The 14,960-nt window shown below is 39.3% G+C and overlaps 2 protein-coding genes across 3 annotated transcripts in view; one reads left to right on the top strand and one right to left on the bottom strand.

The window, feature by feature from the left end:
* The first annotated feature begins 266 nt into the window (after positions 1-266).
* On the top strand, positions 267-8,796 carry LOC147229096 (uncharacterized). The gene is made up of 20 exons (XM_086157589.1): positions 267-395; positions 477-585; positions 670-763; positions 2,249-2,399; positions 2,475-2,592; positions 3,384-3,509; positions 3,605-3,667; positions 3,756-3,878; positions 3,970-4,125; positions 4,543-4,596; positions 4,917-5,143; positions 5,224-5,303; positions 5,598-5,672; positions 5,766-5,843; positions 5,930-6,034; positions 6,311-6,416; positions 7,915-7,987; positions 8,153-8,212; positions 8,366-8,401; positions 8,488-8,796. The coding sequence occupies exons 1-18, from the start codon at positions 272-274 to the stop codon at positions 8,169-8,171; spliced, it is 1,881 nt and encodes a 626-aa protein (XP_086013715.1). The 5' UTR covers positions 267-271; the 3' UTR covers positions 8,172-8,212; positions 8,366-8,401; positions 8,488-8,796.
* Positions 8,674-14,960, bottom strand: part of smcr8b (Smith-Magenis syndrome chromosome region, candidate 8b) — a 17,441-nt gene continuing 11,154 nt past the window's right edge. For both annotated transcript variants that reach the window (XM_086157586.1, XM_086157588.1), the window contains exon 6: positions 8,674-9,800. In XM_086157586.1, the coding sequence (XP_086013712.1) occupies positions 9,380-9,800 (421 nt within the window). In that variant the 3' untranslated portion in view covers positions 8,674-9,379. The remainder of the gene's footprint in view (positions 9,801-14,960) is intronic.

Genomic DNA, 14,960 nt, shown 5'->3' with positions numbered 1-14,960 from the left:
GAAGAAATATTCATTTTTAACAGCCCTTTACACCGGTTGTTGATGTAGTACAGTGCCATCTTTTCAGGAAATAGGAGGACGCCGCCCAAGTTGATTTTTCTGATACATTTTACGGAAGTTACTTGACAAAAAAAACACCACACACGTTTCTAAAAGGCTCCTGTGATTATTTGTAGAGATCCTCTGCATTTTCCCACATGCTCTTTAAAGCTGATCACCTGTGTAATCCAATGTGTGATGGTATTCCTGTCTCTGCCTCCAGACGTACCTGATGTGCACTGCTGTGGACAAGAGGGACATCATCATCCTCAGCGATGATGAAGACTGTGAAAAGGACTTGTCTCACAGCGAGTCCTCCGTTCTCATCGTGGAGGTGGACGACGTGAAGAAGAGCGGTAACGTCCTTCGTTGTTTCTGCCCCCTGCGTGTCGTGGGATTGTAGGCCGCGAATAACCTCTGGTCCTGCTGTCTTTCAGACTGCGTGCTGCCTCTGGGCTCGGCGGACGAAGACCTGGTGGTCACGTTCTCCCGCCGCGCTGAGGTGCTGCCTCACGCTCGCTACGACTGCCCCATCCATCCTTTCACGTCAGTCGGCTTCCACCCATGACAGGCAAACGCCGCTTTCCGCCCGCCGTGGAAGTAATAACCCTGCGTTTTTCCCTTTTTCAGGGCTACAGACCAGGAGACCAGCAGTCCGGTCACCGGAAACCAGCTCTTTTGCGACCAGTGCTTCTGTTACATCTGCGACAAACCGGCGTCCACGGTACGTGTTCACGAGACACGCTGACCGAGACCGGACACCTCTGCAGAGGCAATTAATCAGGTCTCTCTCAGGTCCATCAATACCCATAGTTTTGTTTGTTTGGATTAGTCAAGATAGCAAAGTTCAAACGGGGTCACTGAGGATTTTTTGAAGACTTTGAATTAATGAGTCCAAAAATAAGTAGGGCTTTCTATGGCATTCTTACATGTCCTACCATAGACCAGGAATGCACACACTTTTTCAGCATGCGAGCTACTTACAAAATGTCCAAGTTAAAATGACCTACCTACTAAAAAAATGCAAAGCATATATTTATTTGTAGATATATTAAGAATTCTCTATATGTACAATACATGTTGGTGTACCTTGCATAACTGAATGAACTCATATTACACAATTCAACTCCGCACATTTTGTCACGACCTGATGGCTCGTTTTTATGAACGGTCTGAAAATGCCGCTCCACATTTCCTCTCTTGGGTTTTGGATGGTGGACCGGCAGACGAGGCAAACGCACTTTGAAAATGCGTTGCGTGCAATTGAAAAAAAAATCATCATCACGCTTTTAAAGAATTTTCTAAAGGCTCCTCTTGTCAAAACCTTTAATATCCTGGCAGTACAGGAAGTACTTGTTTAGTGTGAGGCTCACCCCGACAAGAATTTAAAAATGTCACATCAGATTTGTTTTTGGCCAAGTGTATCAGCATTGATTTGAATCGTCTTCCATCTCGCAGTACCTGCCTCAAGTTGGAGAACCTCTTAGTGCTGCAGGGCCCTCGAGCCGCTTTGGTCAAAAGAGTTAGAACTCATACAACTTTTTGCTAAACTCCGATGATCAACTCTTTGCTTTTTCGCTCCTTTCTTATAGCGTAATTTACCGTATTTTTCGGACTATTGAGCGCACCTGAATATAAACCGCACAAGGTAAAACTAACTACCGGTAAATGAGTGTATGTGTACATATATAGGCCGCTTTTGTCTATAAGCCGCAGGTGCCCATGTTGTAACATGACATTAATTAATAGTTACTTAAATACATACTGGTAACGTCCACAAACATGTACTGGAAATGCTTTTTTCCTAACAGTACCTGCAACACAGCTGATGAAAAAGATGAATAATAAATAAGATAAGGAAAAGTCCACCCATTTCCTTTGTCCTCCTCCAGCTGATTATCTTGGTCTTCCTCCTGCGCGCTAAAACTGTTAAAGTCTTCTTCTTCAGTGTCAGAATTGAACGGCGGCAGAATTTCACGATCATTTAATGGGTCCGATGTGACCAGGCTAAATGTTTTAGCGGCGTGCAGCTCGTTAGGTCAAAAAAATCCATCAATTAGCTGCAACGTTGTTAAAGCCGCAGGGTTCAAAGCCTGTGGAAAAAGTAGCGGCTTCTAGTTCAGAAAAAAGGATACTTGCAGCTGCACTGATGAATGACTGCAACCTCACGCTGGATGACCATTTGCCTTTTTTGAATCTGTGTGTTCAGTGTGCGATGTGGACCGTCGGCAGCGTGTGTCACTGCAACAGCCACAAAAAGAGCCCGTTCTGGCACAACCTCAGAAACTGCGCGCTGCTCGGAGGTCTGAAGAGCTTCAATCTCACGCTGTCGGAAATAGACGGTCATCTCCGACACGCAGGTACTGCCGCGAGTCCAGGAGACGCCTGCGTGTCTGGGGACGGGCAGTTATCTCCTCCCGTTTGTCTTCTTCCAGAAACAATGCTGCAGGTCTTCAGGACGGAGCTGTCCGTGCAGTATTCTTCCTTCGTCAAGGGCAAGCGGTTAATCCTGAACACTCAGGGTCTGCCGAACCAGGAGGTCGTCGTGTTCGAGTGGGTGAACGTGATCATTCGTGCACAGATTCACACAGCGCAGGCAGAAAACACTTTGGTTGAGACCAGGGTTCGGCAGCCTTACCGCTCAAAGAGCCATTCGGAGCCGTTTCCCCACAGTAAAGAAAACACCGGGATCCACACGACCCTTTCAAATGTAAAATGAATTAACACGGCGCATAATCTTTTTTTTTTTTTGCCTTCACGCTATGTATGAACAAAATGTGTTGCAATTTTTACACCGATGAACTGCAGAGAAAATGAAATGACATTTCTGCACGCGACAAACCATTTTGAACACTCAAAAAGAAAGACGTTGAGTTGAAGGTTGTTTTTAAGCAAAATACTTCATGTCTATTTGAGTCCTTATTGTATTTTTTAAGAAAAAAAGGTGAACTTAAAAGATCCACGGCAGCAAACCTGAACCACCGTCCCTCTACTGGTGTGAGCAGTAAAAAAATATTTGAGCAGGTTTTCTTGAGATGTTACACGATCGCCATCGTCTTCAAATTTAGAATGACATTTTAAAAATGAACAAACTAAAATAAAATACACTTGAATTAAATACTCAATCATTAGTTTCAAAAGCCACAGGGAGCCGCATCAGAGGGGTCACATGTTAGGTTTATAAATGTTAATATGATTTAATCATCGTGATCGTCATACCGACTTCTTATATCCTGCAAACACAAGACCTGGTTTGCAGATTTATGTTAAGGAGAACCGTCAGATGCAGTTTTGAGTGTGTATGAAGAGGACGGTGTCATAACAACCTGCTTCTCTGTTTGCAGTTACACACCTGTGTTTGAGTGTGTGTCCTTGTTTCTGACCAAAGCGGACAAACTGGATGACAGAGCGGCAGCCATCCTGAGGCTGGGAGCCGCTGAAGAGTTTACCCGGCACTTTCAAATGACAGGGTATATGATAACACACACACACACACACACACGTGGTTGTATGCTGCTCCACATCAAGTTTGTTTAGTTGCGCTCTTCTGTTCTTCTTTCTGCAGGGCTTTCCTCCTGTCCTCTCCGGTGGCAAATGCTGCTCAGGCCAAAATGATTTTATTGCAAAGGTACACGCAGATACTTCCCACTGTAACCCCCTTATTTTGATATTTTCTCATCCATGCTGTGTGTGTGTGTGTGTGTGAATTCTCCCAGGGTGGTAGCATCATTGCAGAGACAGATGGTTCTGTCTGATTTCACGACAGACTTCATTCAGAAACTGCAGAATTTTTACAAGAAAGTCTGCTGCCTCCCGGAGCTAAAGAACATGAGGACCAGGTGTGTCTCCAGATCTTGCCGTGGGACGTGCACGCCTCTCCTGTGTGTGTGTGTGCGCTGTTCTCAAAGCCCCGCGTTTGTCCGCCCGCAGCCTGTGTGTGCGGCCCTGGGACGACATCCTCCTGGTGTCGGTGCTGAAAGGCCAGAACGTGACGGGCGTTCGCAAAGACCGAGGCAAGAGGGACGTCCTCAACGAGCAGATGGCCGTGGTCTTATTGAGGATAGAACGGTTACAGCAGCAGCGCAGGTAGCCGGTCCAAAAACACACACACACACACACACACACACACACACACACACACACACACACACACACACACACACACACACACACACACACCTTAATGATGAATGGGTTAAGTTGCGGTTGTCCTTTGGACTTGTCTCAACAGAGAATAATTATACAACCGATATGAGGTTGCGAATGTTGACCGAGATGCGACATGATTGGTGTCCAAGTCGGATATTTCCCGTGTCGGATCCGACTTCTTTAGATTTATTCTTGAAAGAGAGATTTCTTGCTGCCGTAAGAAAATCCATATTGTAGTCAGAGATCTTGGACGTCACACTGATCATGACATCTAAAACCTGAAGGTGGCAGCGTCCCTCTGAAAGCTGCCCTCACCTCGACACACACTGTGTGTGTGTGTGTGTGTGTCTGCAGGTACAGAGAGCTGTGTCGGTACCTGCGCGTCGTCCAGACGGATCAACCCAAACTGTGAGTGTATTTCATGGTTTCCCGTCTCATATTCAGGTATTTTTGTGAACGTCAATCCAGTAAACGGGCCTTTTTATTTTTCAGCGAAAATAATGTTGATAATTCATTTATTTCTATTTGTTTTCCTCAGTGTGTGAACTTTCCTTTTTATTTTCATTGAGAGGAACCTTGCAATGAACGTTGTGTGAATATCCCTGATAATATTGTGTTTACGTCTTCATCGAATGGACTTTGTCTCTGAATATCTGAAATCAGTATAATTTGTTTTCACCGGCCGACGGATTTGAAACTTTGCAGATTGTTGTTTTTGTCGTTGGCAGCTTCCAGCAGGTGCAGGACCTCATCCCTTTCTTCATGTGCCTGGAGGGCGACTTCACGTCGGCTCTGCACGGCTTCTTCCCGTCGGTCAACAGCCCGGCCTCGCGCCTCACGCCGCACCTCTTCCTCCTCTACCTCCACGTCTTCAAAACAGCCACGGCCCCGCGGCTGACGGTCGGCCCGGCCGCTCAGCCCTGCTTCTCCGAGGCCGCGTGGGAGCCGGTGGAAGGTCAGGCGCAGATTTAGTCGTCTGTCTTAAGCGTCGCCATTGTGTCCGTTCTCACACGAGGCCCCGTTCTGGTCCTCCAGGAGCCGAGCCGATGAGGCGGGCCGAGCTGGTCAGGTTCGCCCTCAGGGTTCACAGATCCTCGCTGGCTGTCTACGCTGATGTAAGTGTAGAAGTGCAAACTCCCGGAGCGCATTCTCGTCGGTCGCGGTTCCGTACGTTGTTATCGCACCTTAAAAAAAAGCCCAGGAAGGTGTGATGCACAAGTTGCCATGGCGATGTAAATCCCCTCCCTCTGAAGGGGGTCATCCAGAATCCAGAATGACTTCGGTAAGCTGAAAATCAGGATTCAGACCCGAGCGTTGACGTCAATGGTGTCGTTCACTTTCCGGTCGCTAAAAGCGAGCCATGTGAAAGGTCCGCACGAGTGTGTCTGAAGGTGTGTGTCCTCTTGCAGTCTGGCTGTTGGGTCCACCTGCTGAATGTTGTCAACGCGCCCTGTCTCCCGGCTCCCAGCCTGGAATTTCTACATGTATGTTTTCCTTGTTTCTGAACTCCCGGACTCACGACTGATGTTGATTTTAGTGCACGCTTTAACCCGTGTCTTCTCCGTCCGGCCCTCCAGGACTCAAAGGCTGTGGTGACTTCCATTCTGCAGGACGAACTGGGCTCCAACATCCAGATCCCGCGTTTCTTTCAGATGGTACAGACGTCGGGCCGGAATTCAGAGCTCCTGTGAAAAGCACAGGGAACGTGGCTGAACGGCGGCTGGTGTTTGTGTGTCTGCAGGTGTATCCAGATCAGGCCCTGCTGCTTCTGGTCACCGGGGCTCTGCACCTCAGAGTCCTGCAGGGGACTCTCCATCCTCTCCTCCCTGTGCTCTACACATTCAAGGTACGTTCAAAACATTCAAAATATCAATGCTTATATACTTTGTGAACATAAAGATATATAACTTTCTGGTTTTCAAGAGTGAAATGCAAAAAGAGGTGTATTTCTTTAAAAGGGATTCACTTATAACAAGAGGCATTGAAATGTCATATTAGTCTACTTGAGTTTTGTTTAAATCATTTCAAAATATAGCTAAAATATAGCTAAAATATAGCTAAATTCCTTTGTAGAAAGCCGAGGTCAACACGGGTTTTTATCTCCCTGATCTCGGTCTCGCAGGAGAACGTGTGGGCTCTGCGGTGGCTGTGGGACAGTCTGTTGTCCAGCGGCAGCCGCTTCAGCTCCTTGTTAGTGGACATCAAGCAGGAGATGGTGAAGTCTGCAGGTGAGGGAACGTCTCTGTCCTCTTTGAGATTCATTTTTCTGAAGTAACACAATGCAGTGTCTCCAACCATCAGTCTTGGTCTATTTCAAGGTCACAGATGCAGGAACACCCATCAGTGCAGATCGTTTGTTTGTATGTTTTAATCATATATTGTAACAAAGTACAATGATGGCTGGTAGATTTCCCCCATTTTGTTAATTTGCTAAAATATGATGAAATGTGAAAACAATGTTATGCTGTAAGGATGTCCCGCTTGCAATCTTACAGATGCATACTTTACAGTGTTATAGAGCTAATGCAAAAAGGACATTCAAATAATCTGTGAGCTTTAGTGGAACTGTTTCTGTATTTCTGGCACCGCCATGTCGTGCCTTAGATAAAGGGGCCATTTTCTCGTCCGATAGCCCGAACCGGGCCTCACCACCGTTATATTTGCCGAGGTTAGTTTTGGTGGGATTGCAGTTTAGTGAGTTTGCCAGAGAAACAAGCATCATGACTGACCGATGCCATGTTTCTGTCCAAACCTTCGAGAGGGTTTGCGACTCATAAACCTCGTAAAACAAGGTTTTATTTTCATGTTCTCCTTCGTCACCGGCGTTCAACCAGCGGCTCATGTTTTTTTAGACTAGTCAGGAGGCGGCAGCCTTTAACGCTCAAAGAGTCTTTCGGTTTCCCCACAGTAAAGAAAACACTGAGAGCCACACAACCTTTTTGAAATGGAAAGTGAACACGCCATATTACCTTCTTGAGTTTTTTTTTGTAAACAAATTGTGTTCCATTTTTTTAAAATCAATGAACAACTGCAGAGAAAATACAATGACATTTCTGCTTGCGACAAAATATTTTGAACTCATGGGTTGAAGGTTACTTTGAAGCAAAATACTCCATGTCTATTTGAATCCTCATATTTAGGAAAAAAACAAAGCCGAACTTAAATTATCCACCAACAGCAGCTGCGTGTAGAAAGAGTGACAAAAATATTATAACACATTTTATTTAAATGTTACACGATCGCCATAATCTTCAAATTTAAAATGACATTTTGACGAACTAAAATTAAATACATTTTAATTAAATAGTTGTTTATTTTTTTCCAATCCCACAAGGAGCCGCCTCTCACGGTCAAACAAACCAAACCAACAGGACGTCTCAGTTTGTCGTTGCAAAAACTAGAAAAAGGAAAAAAAACGGGCACATTTGCTGGCCAGTTAGGGATGAACTCTGGATCAAGAGAGAAAATCCAACACCAAAAGTGCTCAAAAAAAAAAAACATTGTGTAAAGAACTTCTTCTCGCATGATGTTGTTAGCAAACATTGGCTCTTCCTCAAATGCTTACCAGAGAATTGTGCAGCGCATGTTAAATAATTTCTTTCTTTTTTTTGGAGTATTTTTGATGTTGGATTTTTTTTCAACCCTCTATTCAGTTGCTAGCAACCACCTCATCAGGCTGTTTGCGTGAAAACCGCAGAAATGTGTGTTTCTGTCTCGTTTCTTCAGAGGGGGACGACGCCCTGACCTTCCTGCGGTCCGTTGTGCAAACGCCGTCGTCCTCAGAGAGCGGCTGCGACCAGTGAGTGACGTTTACCCTTAGCTTGCCTTTTACCGCCAACGCTCGGCGCCTTCGCTGCCCTTTGCTCTGGCTTGTGAGCGCCGGCGGAGACCGAGGATCCGATCTGTCGCTTCGTTCTGTCACATGCATCGGGACGCTAAGAAGTCGTGCGTCGTGTTCCCGCAGGCAGCCCGTCAGTCGATAGGCTCCACCCGGCGGCGCCGGCGGCCCCATCGCAGCGCGACTGTGAGTCCCTACGCTCCAATCAGCTCCTCCCTTCCTCTAATGATGGTTTTAAAAGCGGGAATTCCCACATTGTTGACTATTTGAAACAAACCCGTTCTGTCTACGGACCGGTAGCTGTCCTCTGCCTTGGTGACGTTTGGTTTCCCCCCTCAGGCTCGATCCTTGGCACCTTCATTTGCACCAAAAATGGCAAGTGCTACTCATCAGATTGCAATTAGAGAGCTTCTTTTATTTCTCTGAAGAAAAGCTTTTAATGGTGGACTTGTCTTCTGCAGCTGATGCTCCTCCAGACCTGAAGACCCGCCACACTCAGGAGGCAGCAGAAGACGGAGCGTTACTCTTGCAGAGCACATCTGCCCAGAATGCCAGTGGGAAACATGAAAAAATAAGTAACGCAAACACGTCGACGTAGCTTTACTTCGCAACATAAATGACCACATATGTTGTTCCACTCTCAATCACTGCTGTCAGCATTTTAATTTCTTTTTTTTTGTGTTGTTAGAATTACTTTTGAAAATGATCTTGTGTATTTAACATGTTCATAAGAGACAATAATGTGAATAAACAGAAGGATGATTCATGGTAACTCAGAGCTTCACACACACACGCTGTGTTTGCCGGTTTGAAATTTACGCCCGCAAAGCAAAAGAAAACAATGAATTACAGATATTTTAACAGGAGTCACACGACTTCCGCATCCCCTCTCACGTGGAACACGGTTGCCATGGTGGCATCCGGTCACCCGACCAGGTCGTCATGGCAACCAGGGAACGCGGTCCACCGTCCCCGCTGTCATGATGTAAACAAATAACGGTCGCCCTGAGGTACAGTGGTGCACACGGCGGGGGAGGAAGGCTCGTTTGGATCGGGGTTTTAACTGAAACAGCAGGTATTTTAAAATGCACCGCGGACCCGAAGGCGTGTGCTGAGGTACTCTGGTCAAACCCAGCGCAGCTGACACGAAAACACCCTGAATAAATACACTAATGCAGCATTTGGTCCTGGTTTTCTACCAGGATGAGCAACAAACAGAAGCCGTGAATCAACTATTCCAGAGTTGGGATTGAACGGGTCCGACGCTCGTGCAGGACCATCCAGTATCCTCGACTCAATCGCGCCTAAATACCTCCCATTCTAACACAGCAGGTCGTTCACTCGTCGAGGGCGTCACGTAGCAGCCGTGTTCTTGTGGAGGGTCAGAGAGCTGTAGGAGAATCCCAGGACCGGCGGTCCGCGTCCGGCGTGGTGCCGTTTAATCAAGTCGGACAGGAACTGCATGACCCTCAGATCATTCTCGCTGCTGCAGAACCCCCGGCTGAGCAGGAAGTCCCGTCCCTGTGCGGCCGAGGCCCGGGGCTGCAGGGTGAACAGCAGGGCCTGGTTGGCCAGCGCCGTCAGCCGGCTCTCCAGATGCAGCAGGTAGGTGATCCCCCTGCTGATGCCCGTGTTGGGGTCCGCCAGCCTGCCGACCAGCGAGCCGGAGTAGAATGGACAGCGCAGGGTCTTCTGGTCCAGGTCAAGCAGGGCCAGGTACCGGCTGTACCGGCTCAGAGAGTGCAGGACGCTGGATGAGGAGTTGGAGGAAGACCTGAGTGGAGACAGGAAATATAGTTATATAACAAGTTGAAAATGTATTATTATTATTCACAAATCACAGAAATGAGCTCTTAATTGTGAGGCATCGCCTTGCGATACCATGTGCAACCACTGGGTGGCGCTGTTGCACCAAATTAGCCCAGAAGCCAATCACGGTCTGGCAATAACACAAAAATGGCATTTAAAGTATATTACTTACTTCTGCTGGTATGTAAAGTTTAATGTGAAAGAGTCAACATTGATGCTGCACACTCCTGAGCTTTTACAATAACGTGTGTGTGTACATATATGTATATATGGCCGAGCCAGTCTCAACTGGCTTAGCCAAATCTCAACCCCATAGAAAATCTTTGGAGGCAGTTGAAAGTTGCCCAGCTCCAGCCCCAAAACATCACTGCTCTAGAGGAGATCTGCGTGGAGGAATGGGACAAATTACCAGTAACCTTGTGAAGATGTACAGAAAACGTTTTACCTCTGTCATTGCCAATAAAGGGTATATAAGAAAGTATTGAGATGAACTTTTGTTCTTGACCAAATACTTATTTTCCACCATCATTTGCAAATAAATTGTGTATTTTCTGCATTTTTTTCCGCATTCTGTCTCTCACAGTTGAAGTTTACTTATGATGAAAATTACAGGCCCGTCATCCTTCCAAGTGGGAGAACTTGCATTGTTGCTGTGGTGGCTGACCACCTATTTGCCCCATATGTATGTATGTCTGTATGTATGTGTGTGTATATATGTATTTTGTTTGTATCTATATACATAGATATGTGTGTAGTATACACATATGTATGTAAATATATGTATGTCTGTATATATGTGCGTATATGCATGTATGATTATATGTGAATGTATTTATAGATACATACATATATAAGTGTGTGTGTTTATATACATGTATGTATATATATGTATGTATATGTGTATATGTATGCATATATATGAATACATAAATGTCTATTAATACACATATATGTATGGATATGTAAGTATGAAAATTTATATTTCTATGAATATATAAATATGTATTCATATGTATTAATTTGTTTGGGTATATAGTTGTGTATATGCATATACATATCTGTATGTATATATATATGTATGTATATATAGGTACATATATAAGTTTGTATATATGTGTGTATATATGTATGGATGTGTACATATATACACATATATACATGGATATGAGTGTATGTATACACATATATGAATGTTTATATATGTATGTATACATGTCTATGTAAGTATATATTGATATATATGTGTGAACGTGCATATATGAATAATTTATGTATGTAATTATACATATATATGTTTGTGTACATATATATGTATGTATATATATATGAGTTTGTTTAGATACATAGTTCTTTTTATGTGTATATGTATCTGTGTAAGTATATATTTATATGTATTTATAGAGAAGCGAATGAGTATGTATGTATGACAATATGTATATATGTATAAATATACATATGTCTGTAAATATGTATGTATGTTTATATAGGTAGGTATATATTTGTACGTATATATATATGTGTGTGTATATATGTACATATGTATGCATGTATATACATAGATATATGTTTACCTATACACATATATATATATGTTAATATATTTGTATGTATATGTGTATGTATATATCAGTATGTATATATCTGTATATGTTAATGTGTGTCTATATAAATATGAATATGTTTGGATATACAGTTGTGTATACATATACATGTAAATATGTATTTGTGTACGTATATCAATATATGAAAGGAAACACGTATGTATTTATTTATATGTCTGTAGGTATGCATATATTTGTATACGTGTGTGTGTATACACATATGTATGTATGAATACATTTATGTATGTAAATATATGTATGCATGTGTATGTATACATGTATGATTTATATGTATGTATAGGTACATAAATATATATATATGTGTGTGCATATACATGTATGTGTATATATGTATGTAAAAACATATATTTATGTATATTATTATATATGTATTTATATGTATTGTCTATATATATTTGTATTATGTTTATGCAGATTTGTGTGTGTAGACACATATATGTATGTTATTATACGTATGGATATATTTATATTTGTGTATGTAAGTATTTATATGTCTGTGTATGTATATATAACTATGTATATATATATGTATATATATACTTTATATATATGAATATATTTAGTTGAACATATAGTTGTGTATGTGTACGTGTAAATATGTATCTGTATGCATATATATTTATATGTCTATTGATATGTGTATGAGTATGTATTTATGGATGACTTTATGTATGTATATTTGTATGTGCAAGTATGTATATATACACATATGTATATAAATAAGCATGTATTTATGTATACATATATGTTAGTATATTTGTAGGTATGTATGTGTATATATAATATATCTGTATATTTTTACATCTCATATATATGTGTGTAAATATATGTTTCTGTATATAAATACGTATGTGTACATATATATGTATATATAAAATATGTATGTGTATGTATAGGTTAGTTTGTATGTGTATATGTAATAGTACATATCCATTTATATGTATATATTTACGTGTCAAGTATATATGTATATGTGTGTGTACATGTATGTGTATGTACGTATTTATGAGTATATGTATATATGTATGCGTATATGTTTATGTGTGTATGTGTATGTATATATGTATGTATATCTATTTGTGTGTATACAAATATATGTATGTATAGGTTTAAATCCATGTATTTATACACACATATGTATGTATGTATATATGTACATATATATGTTTATATTTATAGGTGTATGTAAGTATATTTGTGGATATATGTATATTCCTCTTTATAAATGTATATATATATGTGTACATATACATATATATATATACATATGATTACCTGTATAATTCAATGTAGCTATATGTGAATATGTATGTGGACATGCACCGTGACTTGTAGCTCAGTGGTAGAGCTCATGCTTTGAATGTAGGGGATCCTGGGTTCAATCCCTGGTATTTCACAGTAAAACGCTTGGCGTCTGCCATATGACCTATTCAATCAATAATTAATAACCTATTCAATGTTACAAAAATATGTATTCACTGACATGAATATGTATGTAGAAACATGTATGAATATTGTAAAGAAATATGTATTGATGAATTTTTATTGAGGAATATTTGTGTACAAAATTAGATTTGTACATGTATATGATCATATATGTATGTGTCTGTACATTTATGTATATAGGACTATATATGAATGAATATATATGTGTATATCCATGTATGTATATGTATGAAAATATATATATGGATGTGTGTATTTTTATGTGTATATATGTATATACATGTGTACATAGATGTGTTTCTATATATGTGTGTATACATATGTGAATGTATATATATATTTAGGATGTGTATATATAAAAACATGTGTACATATGTGTGTCTATATTTAAATAAATATGTATATACATGTATAAGAATATGTTTATATCTATATTTGTATATATAAATGATTCTATACATGTATATGTTTGTATATGTCTATGTAAATGTATGTATGCAAGTATACATTATGTATTTATATGTTAACATGTATGTACTATGCAATAATGTGTATATATAAACATTTATATATATATATGATGTATGGATATATTTGTAGATATGAAATATATCTGTGAAGATATATAAGTATGTTTATTTGTGTATATTAATACATGTATGTGTATATATATATATCTGTAAATGTAAATATATTTTGATGTATACATGTATGAATACACATATATGCATGTATATGTTCATATTTGTATGTGTATATATGTGTGTAAATGTTTATATATATATATACATCTATGATTATGTGTATATGTCTAGGGCTATGCATATATATATCTGCATATACATCAATGTATAAAAAGTGAATCTATATATGTACGTATATATATACACATATATGTGTATTTATGTATGGATACTTACATACATATACATGTGTATACATAAATGTGTCTGTGTCTAGAAACAAATATGTATGTATATGTATATAGATATGTACATTTATGTAGGTGTATATATGTATGTGAGTCTATATACATGGACGTGTATGTATATATATTAATGTATAAACGTATACATGGATTCATATATGTATGCATTCACTATGTAAATGTAGAATGAATTAATGTAGATGTCTTTGTATGTATATATGTTTGTTTATGTTAATACATATGCATTTATTTTTGTTTGTATATCTTTGTGTGTATATATATTCATTTATATGAATATGTATATTTTTATGTATATATTTTTTTCTGTGTATATGTCTATATGTATTAGTTGTATATAGTTATGTATACATGTGTTTGTGTAAAGATATGTACACATGTCTATATCAATATGAATATGTACATATATTAGTCATGTGTATATTCGTTTATACATATATATATGTATGTCTATATGAATACATGTATACAAATATACATGCAGATACACATAAATTAATATATATACACACATATGAATATACACATACATATGTGTATATATATATATTAAATTATTTATATATGGACACATATATACATACATACAAATATTTATATATATATATGTATATATAGACACACATCCATAAATTCATACACATATGTTTTATATATATAAATATAAATTATATATATATTTATAAACGTATATATAAATTATAAATATTTATAAACTTATATATAAATAATATATATATAAATACATACATACAATTATGTACATATATATACATATATATGTATACATACAAATAGAAACATATATACATAAACAGACCACACACATATACACAAGTACATACAAAAATACATATACATATATTCACATATATATATATAAATACAGATACAAATATACATACACACACAAAGAAACATACGCACATACAAACAAACATGTATTTATGTATATATATGTTTACATATACACATATATACACATACATATAGATTCACATATTTGAATATCAAGATACATCTGTAAACACAGACATATATAAACATATACATGCACACACACATATATATACACATATACACATACATATATACATACACATAAACGTAC

The sequence above is a fragment of the Fistularia commersonii genome, chromosome 12 (genome assembly GCF_037954325.1).
Source record: "Fistularia commersonii isolate RoL2024-O1a breed Wild chromosome 12, RoL_Fcom_v1.0, whole genome shotgun sequence".
NCBI classification, from domain to species: domain Eukaryota; kingdom Metazoa; phylum Chordata; class Actinopteri; order Syngnathiformes; family Fistulariidae; genus Fistularia; species Fistularia commersonii.
Note: the sequence above shows the minus strand (reverse complement) of the source record. Positions and strands in the feature narration are given on the sequence as shown.